Source organism: Lepisosteus oculatus, chromosome 3, assembly GCF_040954835.1.
Source record: "Lepisosteus oculatus isolate fLepOcu1 chromosome 3, fLepOcu1.hap2, whole genome shotgun sequence".
NCBI classification, from domain to species: domain Eukaryota; kingdom Metazoa; phylum Chordata; class Actinopteri; order Semionotiformes; family Lepisosteidae; genus Lepisosteus; species Lepisosteus oculatus.
Window position 1 is genome coordinate 67,484,453 of NC_090698.1, and position 18,231 is coordinate 67,502,683.

The following is an 18,231-nucleotide window of genomic DNA, read 5'->3' on the forward strand; positions in this document are numbered from 1 at the left end:
AGTCCATAACACATTCCGTACAGTTGTCACTCTTTGCAAGGTCTAGATGAGAGAGAGAGAAAAAAAACTCCTTTTCTAAAAGATGTTAAATTGCTCTCCCTTAAAAAAAAAGGAATAGAAAATAGGAAGCTCTGAGATGCACTTCTTACTTAATGCTCTCTCTGCCATCTGGTATATTTAACTGCTCACTTTGTTTTTCTCTATGCATGTGCTGTCAGAAGAAAGGCAGTGGTGTGTTTAGATTGTCTAGTGTATTCTGGATTTACAGATGAGGAATAAACATTCACAGAAGGCACCTGTCATCTCAAAAAGAAGCGTTAAGTTGGCTTTTGACTGTTTTATATTATCCAGTAATACTGTGCAGTAGAAAGGAATTTTCACTGAGTGCAGAAAAGTATCTCAGTGCAAATTAAGCTAAACTTTTTTATTTAAGCAACAGAGGCACTATTTTGGTGTTCACATGGAGCAATTATTAAGGACCTTTCATTTTAAAATTCTTGAGTGTTGGGAAGTTTTTTACTCAAAAAAAACAAAACACATGTAAACTTACAGCAGTTTCTCCACCTTATCTCCAAGTGCTACAAAATATGGATTCTTTCTGCCTGCGTGTATTTATTAGATTCATTATTAATTATGTTTTTTCCAATTAATGGGTCAAAATGAAAGCACCTCTAAACAACTGACTTGAGGGAGTTTTTTTAACCAATGTCTTGGCTGTTACTTCACACTGCTGTAAGTACATGTTCTATGAAACTCATGGGATGCAAACAAACACAACAAGCATACTGTATAACATTGCATGGACTCATTAGTAAATGGATGTGAAATTGCCATTCATAAGCTTATTAAGTTGGCTTGGAAGGGTTGCTTCTCGGAGTCAATGCAGAACAGAGGTGAAAGCTGTGTAATTGAGAAGTGGTATAGACTAATTGAAAGAGCCGTAAATGTGATGATCTGGAACACAAACTTCTTGAAGGTGTCAGTCGAGAACAGAACTGTTAGCTTGGAGAGAAGTGAGCTTTAGTGGTAAAAGTAAAAGCTCAGGAGCGTTAAGAGTGGCTTGCCAGTGAGGTACAGGAAACCACTATAACCAGCACGTCTGCAGGTGAAGGTGCAGGAGCCAGTGAACTGCTATTTTATCAAGGCATTGGGAAGACATGTAGCCTGAAGTTCAACGCTGCGGGTTTCTGAGAGGTTCTTTGAGCGGAGACCTGGGTTTGCAGTGTTCTGACTCCCTGCAGGAGGGTCCAGGGGAGTGGGCTGCGCTGGACGCTGAGGTCCTGATGAAGGAAGACGAAATCTACGGTACTAAGAATCCCACACCTCACCGTATCCTGCTGGACACACGCTTCGAGCTGCCGTTCGGTGAGACACCCTCCTTCCTTCCCCTGTCTGTGTTTTGACTGCTGACTCAGCCATGTTGTCATCACTATGACTTTGTTTTGGCTGCTACTTTTAGCCAAAGCGAACCCCTGTCTTTACAGTCGCTCCTTTTGTTTTTGCTAACATGTGTTGGTACCAGGGTATAAAGCTGGGTTTCCTTGTGGTACTTTGCTCAAGGATGTGACAGCAGCATCCTCAGTTGCGGATGGAATCCATGAGCCTTTTGTTGTGAGCATTGGAGCTGCTGGTCACAACAGGCAGAGTGTTTTCACTTGTCCTCACAGGTCATTTTCCAGTTCCATAAAGGGAATAAAAGAAATGAAAAAAATACCTAACTCCCATTGGGATACTAAATAAAGTCCTTGTGTGATTCCTGTTTGAGCAGTCAGTAAACTAACCCCTTTGCTGACTATCGTAAGGCAATGTTTAAACATTTGTTTGTGCTTAATAGCATTTTATCCTTTTAACTGTTCTCCATAGGTGTCCTTTGTCTCTGTATTTGTTTACCTTAACACAGTACTTAAAAGGCAGCCTCTAACATGTTCAGGTGCTGAAAACAAAGCCTTGAAACTAATACTCTTATTACTAATTACTTATTACTCTTATGTGAAATAAATGTTCAACCGTGTAACTGAGGGTACATTAGGTACAGCAAGCAACAGGTGTATAGTCTCCCCAGGACACCCAAGACTGGGAGCCCTGGAAGGCGTTCATGAGCAAGTTGAATCCTTTTCCTTGCTCTCAAGCAAACCTGGTTTTAAAGACACATATGAGGCCTGTTGAACCGCAGCCCGAGAGGCTCAAAATTGGGAACCCCTGTATTGTGCAAAGTGCAGCTTTTGTATGTAGACATGAATAATCCAGTGTGAATGTTTACCAGATCAGTTGACAGCAGGTTAGCGTGTACAGTGACGACCTGGTCAAGGTCTGGACAGAACACAATGAAGGGATAACAGTCATTAAAAAAGAGCAGAACGGGGCAGTGTTCACAAGTGCAAGTGTCAGGCAGAAAGGATTTAATCACACAGAGGAAAAATTCAAATACTTGATCAACTTTTGCCTGGGTAAAAATCCTGCACTACTGGGAGAAGCCCATGACATGTTTGAGAAAACATTTAACATTGTTCAGCGCAGACAGAACCGGCTAGAGAAGAGGAGGGTAACACTGATCTTTTAGTTTTGAAACATATCGTAAACACATAATAATAAGCATTCTTGCTTAAAATCAGGAACCACACACTGGCTCACCACAGCCCTTTGTATTCTTTTCATGTTACACTGAGAAAGGAACGATTCTGTGCAGTTTATTAAACATTCTTAATGATGGAAATGTGTTTCTCTGCAATAGTCTGATTTAGATTTATGATACAGATGTTCAAATGAGCCTTTTAATGCTTACCAGCAATGAACTCCCCAGCTTTAATCACACTAAAAGAGGCCTGTGCAAAGGCCACACAAGACAGCTACAGTCGCACCAGATGTCACCAGAGGGCCTCAAAACTAATTTCTAGAACTTTACTGGGGGATTGTTCTACAAGAATTTCCTTATAACGTAGATGATTTGTGTGGGCATGCCAACTTAACACAGGTGCTTGAAATCTAATAGAACAGCATAAACGTTTCCTTAGAAAGGAAAGCCTTTTTATGGACTCACAGGTGAGAGGTGGCTGGTGAATCTTTTTCAAGCAGCAGTGGCTAAAGACATCACTGTGGTTTCAGAGTGATTTCAGACATGGTGAAAAAGGTCTGACCTTTAAGCCACCAAGGGCAATTACTGTATAGACTGTAGGACGTTTGGAAAGAGGCCGGTAGTAGTTCTTTGGCTACAGAGAATAAACGTGCGCTATCATGGATATCTAGGAACAGGATGGGCATGGGGGTCCATCAGCACGCTGACTCCAAGGGAACAAGCAGAGTTTAATGTCATGCTGGAAAGTTGAAAGGAAGAATGAAAAAACATTTTGGCTGTGGAGTCTTCAGGTGTGTGGCAACAGGAATACAAGACTGAGGGTGTGTAGGAGGACAACAAATAAATGTGAGAAGAGAAAGGGGGAGTGGGAGGAAATTGAAAATTGGACAGCCTTTCTCGCTTCACCTCCCAGACTTTCTTGTCCTCCTTACCCAAACCTCAATTTATTATTGCTGCTTTCTGTCATTCTGCCACAGACCTGAAGACAATTCCACAGACAAAATATTGTTTTCTCTTCTTATTTTTCTGCATTTCAGTGTGGACTAAGTCTCTGTTGCTGTATAGCAAAGAATATTAAGTAAGATATCCCATAGCTGTGTGGCTCCTAAATGGCTCATGTACAGTAGTAAAGGTGTGATCTTAGGTACCGCTGGTTCGACCCACTAAGTGACTGAGACTGGGATTCCCCAAGCACTGCCAGGGTAAGTGGGTGATACCTGACCAGTGTCCTCTTGATTCTTGGAGCCACAGTAACTCTGCACCTTACCAGGTACTTTTAAGCTTTCAGAAGCATCAGTGGGAGACCCGTGGCTCCTCTAAACAGCACCACCTCTACTGTGTGGCACTGTGGAGCTTACATTGGGTCTAAAAGACGACTGGCACTGCCAGATGGGCGTGTCAGGGGAGTATGTCCACACATCCTCATTCTCTCTATGTCCAGTTGAGCCAATAAGTCAAATCTTAAAAGCTAATCGCTTTTGCAGACATCCTGTGAATGCTAACACTTGCAAACAAATTTACACAACAGTAAACACATGATTGCCTGTTGATCACAGATGTCACTGGCGATTGGACAGCTGTGATGTGAGAAACGAGTTCTCAGTGATCCTCAGAAAGGTAGTGCATTAAGAATAGAGGTGCTTTTAACAAGGAGAAGGACATTTCACATGTCAGCATTACGAAACTGTAGTGCTGGGTGTGCTCCTTTTGTAACCTTTTCTCAGTAGAATAGATGTAAATTATATTCTTACATGCAGGAGAGTACAGTAGATGCTTTCATGTAACATCCCAGTTATGGGCCTTGTCCTATTAGAGAAGCTCTCTTATGTAAAGAAATGTCAAGTTATTGGGCTTGAATTGTCATCTTAATTGGAGCTCAAGGCATTAAAAGTACCCTATTTTTTGTTACCTCTGAACTGAAGACAAACTGATGCTATTTTTGGCTTTGCAGCAGGTATAGAACACAAAAGGAAATATTTCTGTCTCCTGTAAAAGTCTTTGTTTCCCAGAGCGTCTCTTAACATGACAGCCCCAGTGATCCGAACAAGGCTCATTGATTAATTGAAATGTCATCTGGGTTGAAACAGCTACACTCAGCTTACGGCAGCTCACTTCTATTAATAAATAATCATCAGACGTTCTAAATACCAGCCCCATGTTGCCAACTGTCCACGTTCAAGCACACATTTGTATCTATTAAATGTGACAGTATGTATATTTTTCCAGTTATGTTGTGTAGAAAATGCTTATGAAACATTATGTATTTTTTAATTATGGGTTGACTGTTTAGTTCCCCAAAAACATTTTGGTTTGTTTCTATATTTCTCAAGACACTAAGCTGGTAGTTTTTGCAGAACTCTCTGGAAGAACAAGGATGATGTTAGTAGTAACTGATAACTGAAAGTAAAGACTATACAACGAACACTAAGTCAGAGATGTGGAGAATGAATGTCGGGCAGACTTTTAAAAGCCCAGCTGCAGTCTTATGTGAAGCTACAGGACCGATACCCCCGTTTCTTTATGAGAATGATGTAAAAGGTTAAGCGGTGGAAAGGTAGTTTTCTGTATGATGGCTTTGGCGTCTTGCTATTGAAGTTGTGCCCATAGATCTCAATTTTCCCAGCAGCCCCCTCTTTGATCTCCATCCTTTGATGGTGCTTTGTTTTTAGGCTTCATCAGGGCAAAGTTCCCCCTTGGTATGACCTTCATCCCAGGACTGTCATCCCTCTGTTTGTAGGGGGGCTCTTGTAGAACAGTCTTATGATGAAACAAAGCCACATGTGACTCACATGATGCTGCAGTTCCCAAATAGGTTGTATACAAATTCTTCAACACAGCTGCATGTAATTTATTTAGCATGCACCATACACCCGATTTTCAAGTCTGGGTTAGGCCCTCAAACATTGGTACAAACCAGAGCTTGAAGCTCTGAAAGGGTTTTTTTCTCTAATGCCATATTTAAAAAAAAAAAAAAGCTGTTTCACACTGTTTATGAAATGCATGTTTATTTTTTTTTCTGCTCTTCATTATAATCCATTATAGTCCTGTATGGTTTTTTAGTTCAGAAATGCCAAAAACCTATAGTACATGTATTTATACAACTTAAGTGTTATTTAATAATTGATATTACTCCCAAGTGCAAAGTACTGTAAATATTATATTGTTCAATGAGTACATTATTAACTTCTACTTTTCAGATATCCCTGAAGAGGAAGCCAGGTACTGGACCAGTAAACTGGAGCAGATAAACACCATGAGACTGCATGATGAGGTACAGGAAACTCATTCTGCTGAGCTGGATCCCTGCTAAACATTGAACAGATCCCAGTTGCAGCTAGCCCTGCAGCAATCAGCATTTAAACTGCATTTCTAAATGCAAATTCTGAGTGATTGCATTCCTACATATATAATCTGACTTAAAAAGAAAATGTTTTTTTCCCATGTTAATCAGTACTTGGCAATTATCCTGAGATATTGTGAAGTGTGTAAAAAATGATCAATACCATCTGACTATGAGAAAACATGTTGTGACATGCATGTGCTTCTGAATTTGGATGTGCAAAAATGCATTATAGTCATAGAGGTTTCCTAGTTTTTAATAATACTGCAATTATGCTTCTGTTTAGAGAAATAGTAAGAGATCACAGGGATCCTTCAGTGTAATTCTTCTGTGAGGAACACTGTGGTGTGAGGTAGAATATAAAGGGCCTAATTATTCAGCATCACTGAACTCCAGCAGTTCAGTTCCCTTGTAATGATTTACTGTAGGAGGGACTAACTTAGGGATCACTTTTAGACAGTGACAACTACTACAGCTTCTCACACACTTGTTCATCATAGAAAAACCATAAACCTTTTTGTAGTAAACAATGCAAAAGAAAAGATGCAAGTATACAATTCATACACCCCTAGCACAGTGACATCATGAGTTAACATCGCTGGGCTGCAGATATATGGATTCCCTGCCCTTGAATATTGTCAAAAAGGTAGAGTTTTCTGATGAAACTCTTTAACAAAGAGTAGAAGGGATTATAATGGATGGCAAACAGCACTGTTATTCCTTAATTGCTACAGCTCATTAGTTAAACAATTCTAATTTTTGTTGTACACATGCATTTTTGTTGAAAAAACAAAGAGGAAATGCTTAATTAACAGCAAGAAATAGTTACATTTTTTTAGTAAGGAAGCCAAAATACAGGCTAAAACAGCACAACAGTACATTTTTTCACAGCTTAGGAAGTTAATCAAAGCTGGTGGTTTTGGTCTTACTGACTAAACAGTGACTGTCTGGAACTGTTGTTGAAAAGACTTAGAGAATATCATTGTTTTGGCAATGTGAAGCATTGGCTTAACATTAGTCGTCACACAGTTTATCTTAAGAAGATTCTGTTTAATCCATCTTGCTCATAACGTACATAACTCATTCATACTCCCACAGCCCTTTGTGTGAAGAAGTGCTGCCCGTTCTTGCTTTGAAATGCACTTCCACCTGTGTCCTCTGATTTGTGTTTTGCTGTTCTTCCTGATGAAATCCATTGGGTTGCACTCTCAATTTCTCCAAGGATTTTGAATGCTTGGATCGGGTCACCTTGATACCTGTCTCTCTTCCCCTCAGTGGATTTTATAGTTTTCTGTCCTTTCCTTCATTCAGTAAACTTCTCTCACTCTCATAAGCCAACAAATAAATCTCTAGGGGAACCACTTTAATCTCGCCCCGTATGTGGCATGACACACGGGGGCGTGTCCAGTGTGGGGGCGGAGCCCTGGGAGAAGGGCGACGCCTTACCTTTGTAGTCCCAGCTGTCCCGGCTTCTAGATGATGAGCCACGGCTGGGCAGGTCCTAAAAGGGAAACTGGACACCCCCCGAGGGGACGAGCAGGGACACCCCCGGAAGGGGGGAGTTTAGCACGACAGTCCTAGAGGGAATTGCACTCGCGTAAGGCATTCTTTTTCTTTTCTTTTTGCCTGTCCCAGCACAACAGTTCTTGTTTTGTTCTTGCCGTCCGCGCCCTGCTCTACCAGACTGGACCCCGCTAAACAGGGTCAGTCCAGTCTGGTCACCACTGTGCTAGCGGCTCTTTTTTTTTCCCCAGGCTGGACCCCTTTTTGCCTTTTTGTTTATTTTTCGCCTCTTTTTGTGTTATTTTTGGTCCCTGCGAACCTCTCACTGGTGCTTCTGTCCCCTCACCTGGGGCGTTGACTTTTTACCAGTGCTCGCCGCTGTGCCTCCCACTCTGCACTGTCACACTTCTCCGAGAAGAGAGCTCCTTCCTCTTCCTCTATTTCCCATCAATCTGCTTTTCGCTCCCACTCTCCATGGAGTTCTTTTCCGTTGTCAATCAACTGTACTCCAGGGATGACCACTCTCCCAGTTTCTGCTCCTTACTCCACTTCTATTCCCTTGGGACAGGTACCCCTTTTCTCCCTCCAACTTTCCAAGCAACCCAGTAGGATGTCATGATCGACACTTAAATTCAGAAGAAGAATATTGTGACCTGTAGTTAGGGGCACATCAGCAAATCATAAACTGCCCTTATTAAGGTAGTTAAGGTGCTGTGTTTTTTTCTCAACCCTGACTGACTACTGTAGGTTCATTGTTAGATTGCATCTGAGCTGTCACAGCCGTTCTAGGATTTCTCATTTTCTCCTGCCTCCTGCATTGTAGGTTAAAGTGTTTCAGTGAATGAAAGCTTGTAAAGGATGCAGGATGCAGGATTCATCAATCTGGCTGAAAGTGAAAACCACAACTGCATAACTTGCAAAGAACACAATCCCCTATGAACAGTGGATCATACTTTTGTTGCTTAATGTTCCAGACAGCAAAAGATGGATGTCTCAGAACTTTCATCAGTTAAATGCCAAAAAGACAGATGTTTTGATAGTACTTAGCAGACTAAGACTTGGGTGATTTGTCTCCTAAACTAAAAAAAAAAATACTTTGACACATATTAGAAAAAAATCTAAAATAACTCCACAAATAAAAAAGGTGAAGTCATTCTTTTCTCTTCCTAATGCTGGTGAAGTATTCCATGGTTTTATCTCAGCCAAACTGCACTACCACAATGCTGTATTTGTTGTTGTCTCTAGGCAAGCCACACCAATGTTACAGCTCAAGCAGGTGCTAGAGTCCATATTTAAACAAAAGAAAACACTTTGTGAATTACTTCTGGAATGGCTGCCCTACACAGAATTCCCGTTAAACTTGGGTTTAATGTATTTTTTTGACTGCATACAAAGCACTCAGTGCTTTCACTCTGATCCTTTTTTTAAATTGACAATTTTAAAGGTATGCTAAGGACTTTTATAGAAGACTGCGTTATTAAACTTTCTTTACTTCTGTCTTTTGTAGCTGGTTAATTTGTTCTGCCACTTTTGATTCAATCAATCAAATAAAATAATAATGTTAAATGTACATGAGAAAACGAACCTTAATGTCACTGGTAATATATTGGTGCCACATGCCAGAATCAAATTTGTAAAATACGTGTATAAAAGTTATAAATGGTTTTCTCCTCTGGAGTTAACATCTAAACGAAGAACTTCATTAAAAGAAAAGAGACAGACCAGATCATTACAGCAAAGGGACAGCCTCTATTCATATTGTAGGTTATGAATTAGCATTAATGGTTTTACCTAATTATACTTGACACCGAGTGTCATAAATTACTGCTAATTTATTAATCTGTGGTTCATTAGTGGAAGTATTAGATTGTTTTAAGCAAGATTCAGTGACTTGTTCCCTGTTTTAAATTTACATCGACCTGTACATGGTGCATAGTGCAAAACTTAGCTCATGATTTTTATTGTAATTACAGATCAGCCCTTGCTCTTGTATACTTTCTTTGGAATAGAAACTAATACTCAAAGTCTGTCATATTTGAGTCATAATGTTGTGGTCTATATCATTGTTTTTTTAACTCCTTGAAACCGACCATATAATTGCAGAAGATCTGCCTTGAATTGTTTTTGGTGCTTCATCTTTCTCCCATTTTGGTTCAACAACGCTACTGCATGTCAGCATAAATAAAATTCCTTTGTAAATCAATATTTTTTCTTGCAGCAATGCTTGGTACTGTAGTTATTGTTGTTGGTAGTTAATGGTAATTACCAAAAGGTATCATTGGCATATCTCCGATAATGCAGTGGTCCTCAGCCTTCATCCTGAGGCAACCCTATGTCTGCTGGTTTTTGTTTCAATGGAAGTGTTTATCGCCATTGATAATTGATCCCTCTAAATGATCTACTTCTCTTGCTTGTATACATGTTTTTGCTTCCTGCTTCAAGTTTGTTTCCCTGCATGTATAATTCTGTGCAGTCTTTCCTTAACGTCTTTCTTCAGCTTCTTTGCTTCCTTATCCCTGTCTAAAAGTGCTCTTGGCAGGGAATCAATTTGTGAGCAATACCTACAGGTAGGAATGACATTGTATCAGACACTACTACAGTGAGCGATTTCATCTTTTGTAGAGACCCGGTGGTTTTCTGGTGTTCTGTAACTTGGAAATTTGTAGAGGGTACGATTTCAGATCCCATTTCACTTTTTGGCTGAAAGTCATATTTTAGAATTTTTAAATCAATTAGCCTGCAATTCAGAGTTCAGCTGGAACAAAAACTAGAGTAGACAGTTGTCCCCCAGGACCAGGGTTTAGAAAAACTGATGTAATGTATTTACATTTCCTTTAATCTTATTGATCACAAACCACATATCTGGAGTATTTCTGTAGCTTAAATTACAAAGGACATTAAGTTCTGTCCGCACTGGAGTCTGCATTGTTATTTAAATCGTTTGAAGAACATATTTACAGTGACATGCTTAGGGGGAACACTGCTTTCTAAAATGTAAAACTGTGAACCAGAATGGGTCTTGTTCTGTACTGTGCAAGGTGTAACTCAAGATACATCCATTTCTTACTCTAGTCTGCCCTCTAGGTGGACTTTTGATTACTGCAACACGTGAAGAGAAAAGCAGTGTGCTTTTGTGACCAAAAAACTCAAAATGCATGAATCAGGATTTCACACACAAAATGAAGCTCTGCAGGTCAATCCTGTTTTAGCTGAATAATGTTGTAACCAAAGTTGTTGTAAGAGGAGAAAGGGAATATATCCTGTTCCTCTTATTGATTTGTAGTCAGTGAGTGAAGCTGGTAAAATCTTTTGATGCTTTGTAAGTTCCTGTGTAGAGATCTGCATGATATATGTACAGCATGTAAAACTCCCCGTGACTATCAAGACTTTGTTGCTGATATTTCTTTATATTCTGTAAGTTTTCTTGTTGGGCCTCTTTATGAGGGAGTATACATACTGTATTGTAATATTGTGTTGCAATATTACATTATTATCGTGTTGGAGGAAGTGACTAATTACTAAGGTAAATTCCACTTTCTCTTTCCAAAGCCAATATTTCCATAGCCAATTATATTGATGTGTATAATGAGAGAAAAGTGAAGAGAGTTTTAATGAAATGAGTATATCCTGCTTGGATACGAAGCAGATTGAATTTGCTATCTAACTTATCTCAGGAAAATTATTTTCCAGTAACTAACAGTGTCATCTGCTAACTCTCTCCCTGTTGCACTTGCGTTGGCACCTCTAAGGGTAAATATAGGTATGTTAGCATGGTGTGGATTTGTGAGGTGGGTTTCTATGCTTAAAGAAGAAAGGTCCAGTGATGGACAGAGGCTGTTTTCACATTGAACTGAAACAGCTGTAGCTCTTTAGTTTCTGGATTGCAGATATATTATATGAAACGTAGAGTAATTATTTTACTGACATTTACTCATTAATAAAGAAAATAAAGATCTGCTTTTCATTAGAATCTATATAGTGTTTTGCATTGCTATTTGCTCTTGTGAGTTGCTGATACAGTATCTTAAACAGTAATACCATATTAACAGCCCTGAAAACATTGTTAATGTTTCAAAAATAATTATTTAACCTTTTTTGTGTACAATAAAGATTGAGAAATCAAGTCAGCCTTGTTTTCAGTGTGTGTGTGTCCCTATGGTATATACTGCACACAGAATATCATAAGTGGAGATTGAAGTGAGTTTGATCTGGTGTGCAGTTCAATCATTAATTTGACCTCCTTGGTGATCCCGCCATCTGGTTAATCAGCTTGTCCCTGCCTCTCTCTGTCTTTTACAGTACTCACTGCAACAGGAGGTCCAGAAGAAGCCACTGCCTTCTGCTGCCTCCCAGTGCTGTAAGTCTAAATTACATCTTATGTGAACCTTATGAACCTACACTTGTATTTCTGAGTGTCAGGATTGCTTAAACGCAGAGGGAAAATGCAGTGCATCATCACTTACAGAACAGCTCTGGAGTCAAATGTGTTCTGATGCAGCTGATGTGCTTGTGCAACATGACTTCATAACCCAGACGTGCACAGGACAGTTTTGGTTCTGTTAAGAAAATATAGAATGGAGGATGTCCTGTGCAGAGACTGTGGAAAAAGACGCTTGGTTAGGCTAATAGCACACACAGTCTGGACTGTTTTATACATGCAGCAACAAAACAGCATAAACCTGAACCTGGAACTCTTTGTAGAAAGCCTATATTTTCTTGCTTAGATTGGGAAGGCAATATGAGCATAGATAGCTAATTTAACTTAGAAAATCGACACCCTATTTTCTTATTTTTCTTTGTTTGGTTTGCTTGTTTTCTTTTGAGTTGAATACAGCTTCTTTTGTTCTTTAACCTTCAGTAGTTACCTGTAGCACTTCAGTACCTTGAGTATCACAGGTCTCCAACCCTGGTTCCTTAGTCACAGATTTTTTTTTTTGTTTCTGACAAACTCTCAACATGAAGCAATTCAGTCATTTAAATTTTTCATTAGCTTGTTACTTCCAGCATATAGTGCCTTCCAAATGTATTAATACAGTGAAGTCTAAAACTCATTTTCATTGTGAAATATAATAATTGTTTGCATCGTGAAAAACAGGACTGCTAAGCACAACTCTTTTACGTATTTTGGACAAATTGATAACATTGAACTTTGAACATTTATTTGAAGGAGCAAAAGTATTGAGGCAGTTGGCTGACAGGTGTCTCTTGTTTGCCAGGTGTTTGTTGTTGGGTAATTAGGCTCATAAAACAGCTGTGAGCATCCTGTCAACCTGTTTCACTTTGACTTCAGTGCTGGGAGTCTATAGTAAGAAGTCAAATTGAAAACAAACAAACTTTCTCTTAAAGAAAAGCAGACAATATTTAGACAATATATCAGATCATAGCACACAGTTTGGGCATATGAAAGCTGACAATTCGGGACATGATGCAGAATTCGAAAAAATGGACTGAGATGGCAGAACTTTACAAGCTACATCCCAAGAGGTAAACATCTCAGGATGAAGAGCATAAAATTGTCTTGGAAGTAGAAAAGTGAGTCAAGACAATTTTGGGAAAAAAAAGTTATATGGACATAAGATACCAAAATAAACCTTTTCCAAATGTATGGAAAGGGTAAAGTGTGAAGAAAGAAAGGAACCAGCTCATCTGTGAAACATGGTGGGTGTCATGTCATGGCCTGGGCTTATACAGCCGCCTCTAAATCTGGCTCACTCACAGTAGTGATGATGTAACTAATAATGGTAAGAGTGAATGCTTACATTTACGGAAACCTTTTACCTGCTCACTGTATGTAGAAGAACATGCTTCCAGACATATTGGGCAGCACTTGACCATGCAGCATGACCAAGACCCCAAAGAAGCAAAGAGTTCATCAGACGGAAAAAAAAAGGGGGAAAATCTTGGACTGGCCCAGTCGATCTCCATATTAAATTGAAATACAGTGAAGCATGTATTTTACGTGTTGAGGTAAAAATAGACAGAACAGCCTAAGAGCTCAAAACTGGCTGAAGCCAAAGCCTGGATAAACATCTCAAATGACTCCACAAAGTTTGGTGAGCTCAAAGTGTTGCAGAATGAATATAATTACTGCCTTAAATCAATATGCAAACAATACTGATTTTTCCTCTCAGATGTTTGCTTACGGTGGACATGTCCCAATACTTAAAGTCACAACTTGTTTTTGAGTCCGGAATTATCCATACTGTAATATATTGTACTTATTCATATTAATCTCATAATCATAAATAGAAGTCGCTTAACTGTTTTGACTTTGCTGTCCCAATACATTTGGCAGGCCCTATACTGTGCCTTAAGGACTGGGACTCTCTAGGTGGAGTAGAGTTCTTCTCTAGGCCTGTCTTGAGTTGATCCACCAAGAACTGAAACATGTTTTAAATGCATAAATATGTTTAAATGATTATGTTTAGCCCAAAATGTGTCTTACTACTTATGGAAAAACTGGGTCATCAAAAGAAACCTTGAACTAATTCTAATTCTAATTTTAGCTAATTTTTAAAGCTAAATTTGAGTAAATGTAGCTAAACAGTACAAAAGAAATCTATAAAACATTGTAGTACAAGAGCAGACAGGTTCCTTTGTTCACAGTGGCTGTACTGTACAGTACGTCTACTCCTTCACTCGGCAGTTTAGTGTTGGCAGGGCTGGATGTTGCACAGATAAGCAATGTTTCTCACCACCACTAGATGACACCCTCTCCTTTCTCTATCATCTCTGTTGAAGGGAGGCAAGCTACTGTATATGAGAACAATTGCAAGAAAAAAATTGGCTTGTAGTCCTGCTATGATGAAAAAAGATTTTTCATGTTTTTCACCTACAGTATACCTTCTCTTTTAACATCCCTGCTCTGTGCTGCATTTTTTGCTTTTTTAGCCCCATGTACTGTATAATCAGTCTATATTGTACATACAGTATGTTGACATTGCACTAAGAACAGAAGCTGAGTGGAGACATACTGTACCTGTCTCAAACCTGAAATAAACCTGAGTAGGGCAAGGTTCCTTTTTCAAATTGTCTAGAGATTGCATAGTACTTTATTTTAGGTTTGTTCATAAGCTGTTCCATAGTGTCATGCTGCATCCTAATAGCATCTGAAAATCATTGCAAAAAGTGTGTGAAGGAGTACAATTTGTACATTCACCATTCAAGAATGTTGTCTCATGTAGCAGGCTCAACACTTTTCTCCATCAAGACAGAATTTAGTATTGGTGTAGTTGTCAAGTCACCCTGGCAATGCAAAAAAGTGCAGAGAATGTCTTTAGTCACAACATTTTATTTATTGGAATACTTTTAGGCATATATGTCAAGCATTGACAAATTGTTGCCTCCAACAGCAAGCTAGAGAGTACTCTTTCATACATTTTGCTAGAGCAGTTTTAAAACAAGTAAGACAAGTTTTTTTATGAACACATGCTATTGTGAGTTACGGTAATTTCAAATTTCACTTTTTTAATGAAGGCTGTGTGCATCCTGACAGTTTTGTCAATTATTAAATTATTTAAGTCGATTTGAAAATAATCCTCAAAGTCAGCTGCAGTGTCATCAACCTGTCAGCATCATTACCTATAGTAAAGACAAATTCCTAATGCACAAAAACTGTATATGGCCAATAAAGTGATCTTAAAAATAAGCAATAGTAATATAGCAGAATAAACAGAAAATATATACAATATCTATTGAGACTTTGAAAGTCAGTGAGTATCAATGTTTTACAATGTGGTATTTGTACAGACTAAAAACACATCCCACTTGTCACAGGAAGTGTGCTGCTCAAAATGGCAGCTTGAGTCTCTTGTCAGTTTTCTGATACTGCACAGTGGCGCAGTGTTTAGCATTGCTGCCTCAAAATGCTGGGTTCAATTCCGGACCCGGGGTGCTCTCAGTGTGTTTTATCTGCTCCCCCTGGGTTCCTCCAGGTGCTCTAGTTCCCCCCAGCAGTCCAAAAACACACTGGTACTGTAGGTTAATTGACTTCTGGAGAAACTGGCCCCGGTGTGGGTGTGCCCTGTGATGGACGGGACCCCCATCCAGGGTGAACCCTGCCTTGCACCTGTTGCTTGCTGGGATGGGCTCTAGGTCCCACGTGTCCCTGGATTGGATAAAGTGGCTATAAAATAGATGGATCATCCATAAAACTACAAATAGAACAAAACGAAAATAGTTACAGACATGATATGCAGAACACTCAGGTTTAAAGTGCCGTTAAAGAGCACATTTAAATACTTGACAGTACTTTGCTGGAAAGAGACATTCCTTTCACTTTGCTCTTCTCTAGTCCTTGTGATGAGGACACTCCAGGCTCTGTAATACATGGTATTTTAAGCACAGTGCCACAGAGGACCTCTGCACACTGCTCATATGCAAGTGGGTGTGCTTTCTCCATCTGAATCGCTTCACATACTGTACCCATGTTCCATATGCAGTACATCTTCATCCGTGTCAGGACTACTCCATTTGTATGCAGTCAGGAAGTGCTTTCTTCTGACCTGTAGTTAGCGGTAATTTGACATGGATGCTCTGAGCTGGGCAGAGTGGAGGGGCAGTCACAGAGAAACACAGGAACCTCCCCTCTCCACCTTCAGTTTTGATTGAAGTCGTGTTTAAATCGATTGTTCATTCATTGTTCCATGGTTCATATGTGGGTGAAGCAGCTGGACGTAGTAGAGTAGTTTATCGCCATATGTACACGTACATTGAAATTCTTAATCACGCTGATCTCTCGGGACATAGTGCAATAGACAAAACCACACAGTGTAGACAACAGGAACAATAAACATGTTGTGGGAAAATAAATAAATGTGTAGTAGTGACACCAAAAAAAAAAAGAAGTGTGTAGTGCAGATGTGTTGTGTATTAAGGCCCTGCAGTCAGCTGTTGAGGATGTGTTCTGCAGTGGAATAGAAGCTGTTCTTGTGTCTAGCGGTCCTCGCTTTAACAGTGAGGGGGAAGTGATGCATTGCTTTTTTTCTCATTGCTGCTTAACATACAATTTCAGCACAATCTTTGAAAAGTGTCTTAATTCTTGTGTTTAAAATTTATGCATGTGTGAATGCCTTTTGTGTATTGTATATTGAAACTTGACTTTTGATCTTCGAAGTGCTAAAATGACATTCTGACTTCCAGAATATATTTCTTAATTCAATTATCTGAAAGGAATATATTCTAAGATCTTTGTATTTTTTGCCCCTTGTTTGTTTCTATTTTTATTTTTTTTTGTTAACATTTGCATCCAAACCAGGCAATTGGAGTTATTTCGGATGGGGAGAGCAGCAGAGTATGTAACTCTTCTTCTTTCTTTCTGCAAGTGCCCTGGCAGCTCCTAAAGTACCTCTGCATGCTCCAATCTGATAAAAGTACCTCAATCACTGAGGATATTCATGCATAGAGGGGTCTTTTCTGCTTATCTCTCGCTCATCTTTTAACTTCATCCTCATCTTTCTCCTGAGTTCAAGATCATTTTCATTCTTCTGTAAGAAAAATAATTATTCTTAAAGCTAAGGCTGTTTTCTTTGAAGACACCAGCTGCTTTTATTGATTTCAGAGAGAGTTCTAATAGTGATTTTTTAAACTAATGAACCATATTTCTCTGCTTATTGTACATTCATCTAAAGAGACACACAATACCAGCTTAACTTGTTTTGTCTCTTTTTCCATCCGATGTTCTGTTATCTATTTATGTCCTCTTTCTTTGGGATTAGCTATTTGGCAGTATTGAATATTGTAAATTGCAACACTTAAAAAAAGCATGCATGTTGAACCCATCTGCCATAAAATTAGAGAAATATCAAGAAAGGTACCTTTTGTACAGTAATTTAAAGTAGTTTAATCTTATGAACAAACGTGAGACAACTAAATAGGTGACCAATTACTTTGGATGGAAACTGATGTCACCAACAGTCACTAAGAAAGAATTTCTTAGTGAGCAAGAATGAAAAACTAAATTGTCCAGGAGTGACCTGTTAATAGAATGATTTGAGTGAAAGACCCACATTCATTAACTTCGGGTGACTCCCAGGCATATTCTTCAGTGAAATTGGTGAGGGCTTAGTGTTTAAAATTCATGCCTGAGGCTCTAGCCCAGCTCCCAAAACATTACCATCATAAAGGAACAGGCCTTGGAGTCTGAACATCACTTTACCTTAAATAGAACAAGGAAATCTTAGGACATGTATTCTAGTCTTATTTTCTAAAAGTTTAGAAAATGGGATGTGGTATTTAGAATAACAGCATAAATCACTTCTCAATGTCCCCCCCCACACACACACTCTATACTTCACTGTTTCTCTAGTCTGTGTTTGCTTTCATTTCCTATGCAAACGTCCTAAACTTGGACCAAATTCACACTTTTGACCATTCCTTCAGGTATTATCTGCCAAATAAAATCTCTCCGGTGCCTCACAGCTGCTGACTAATTACCCGTGTGGATAGGCTTCTATAGCTTCTAACAGGAAGAGCTCTTTCTTAATTGGACAGCTGTCATTGGAATTCATCTCAATACAGTCCAGTACATGCTTTAATATTTGTGTGTTGACCATTGGTCTCTGTTTGTGGGTGAAAACAACGTATAAAAACAAGCCTGCATGTCAGACGAGCATACTTTTAAGCCAAAGAAATAATTAAGGCAGTGATTGCAACATCTAAACATCATTTAGTGAGGGTTAAGGACATTAAGTTAAACTGGCCACAAAATGTTATGTCCTGTCTTTTCTCATTTCATTTTTGTTGAGCTCCTCCTCATGCTCTTTTGTTTGTTTGTGAAGGCCCCTGAGGGCTGTATGCATGAATATTGTAACTATTT

The 18,231-nt window shown here is 39.2% G+C and overlaps 1 protein-coding gene across 1 annotated transcript in view; it reads left to right on the forward strand.

Moving 5' to 3' along the window:
• The window catches only part of LOC138237810 (uncharacterized), a 136,175-nt gene that overhangs the window by 99,892 nt on the left and 18,052 nt on the right, over window positions 1-18,231 (forward strand). The window contains exons 5-8 of the mRNA XM_069187662.1: window positions 1,242-1,365; window positions 5,770-5,843; window positions 11,715-11,772; window positions 16,672-16,707. Of these exons, the coding sequence (XP_069043763.1) occupies window positions 1,242-1,365; window positions 5,770-5,843; window positions 11,715-11,772; window positions 16,672-16,707 (292 nt within the window). The remainder of the gene's footprint in view (window positions 1-1,241; window positions 1,366-5,769; window positions 5,844-11,714; window positions 11,773-16,671; window positions 16,708-18,231) is intronic.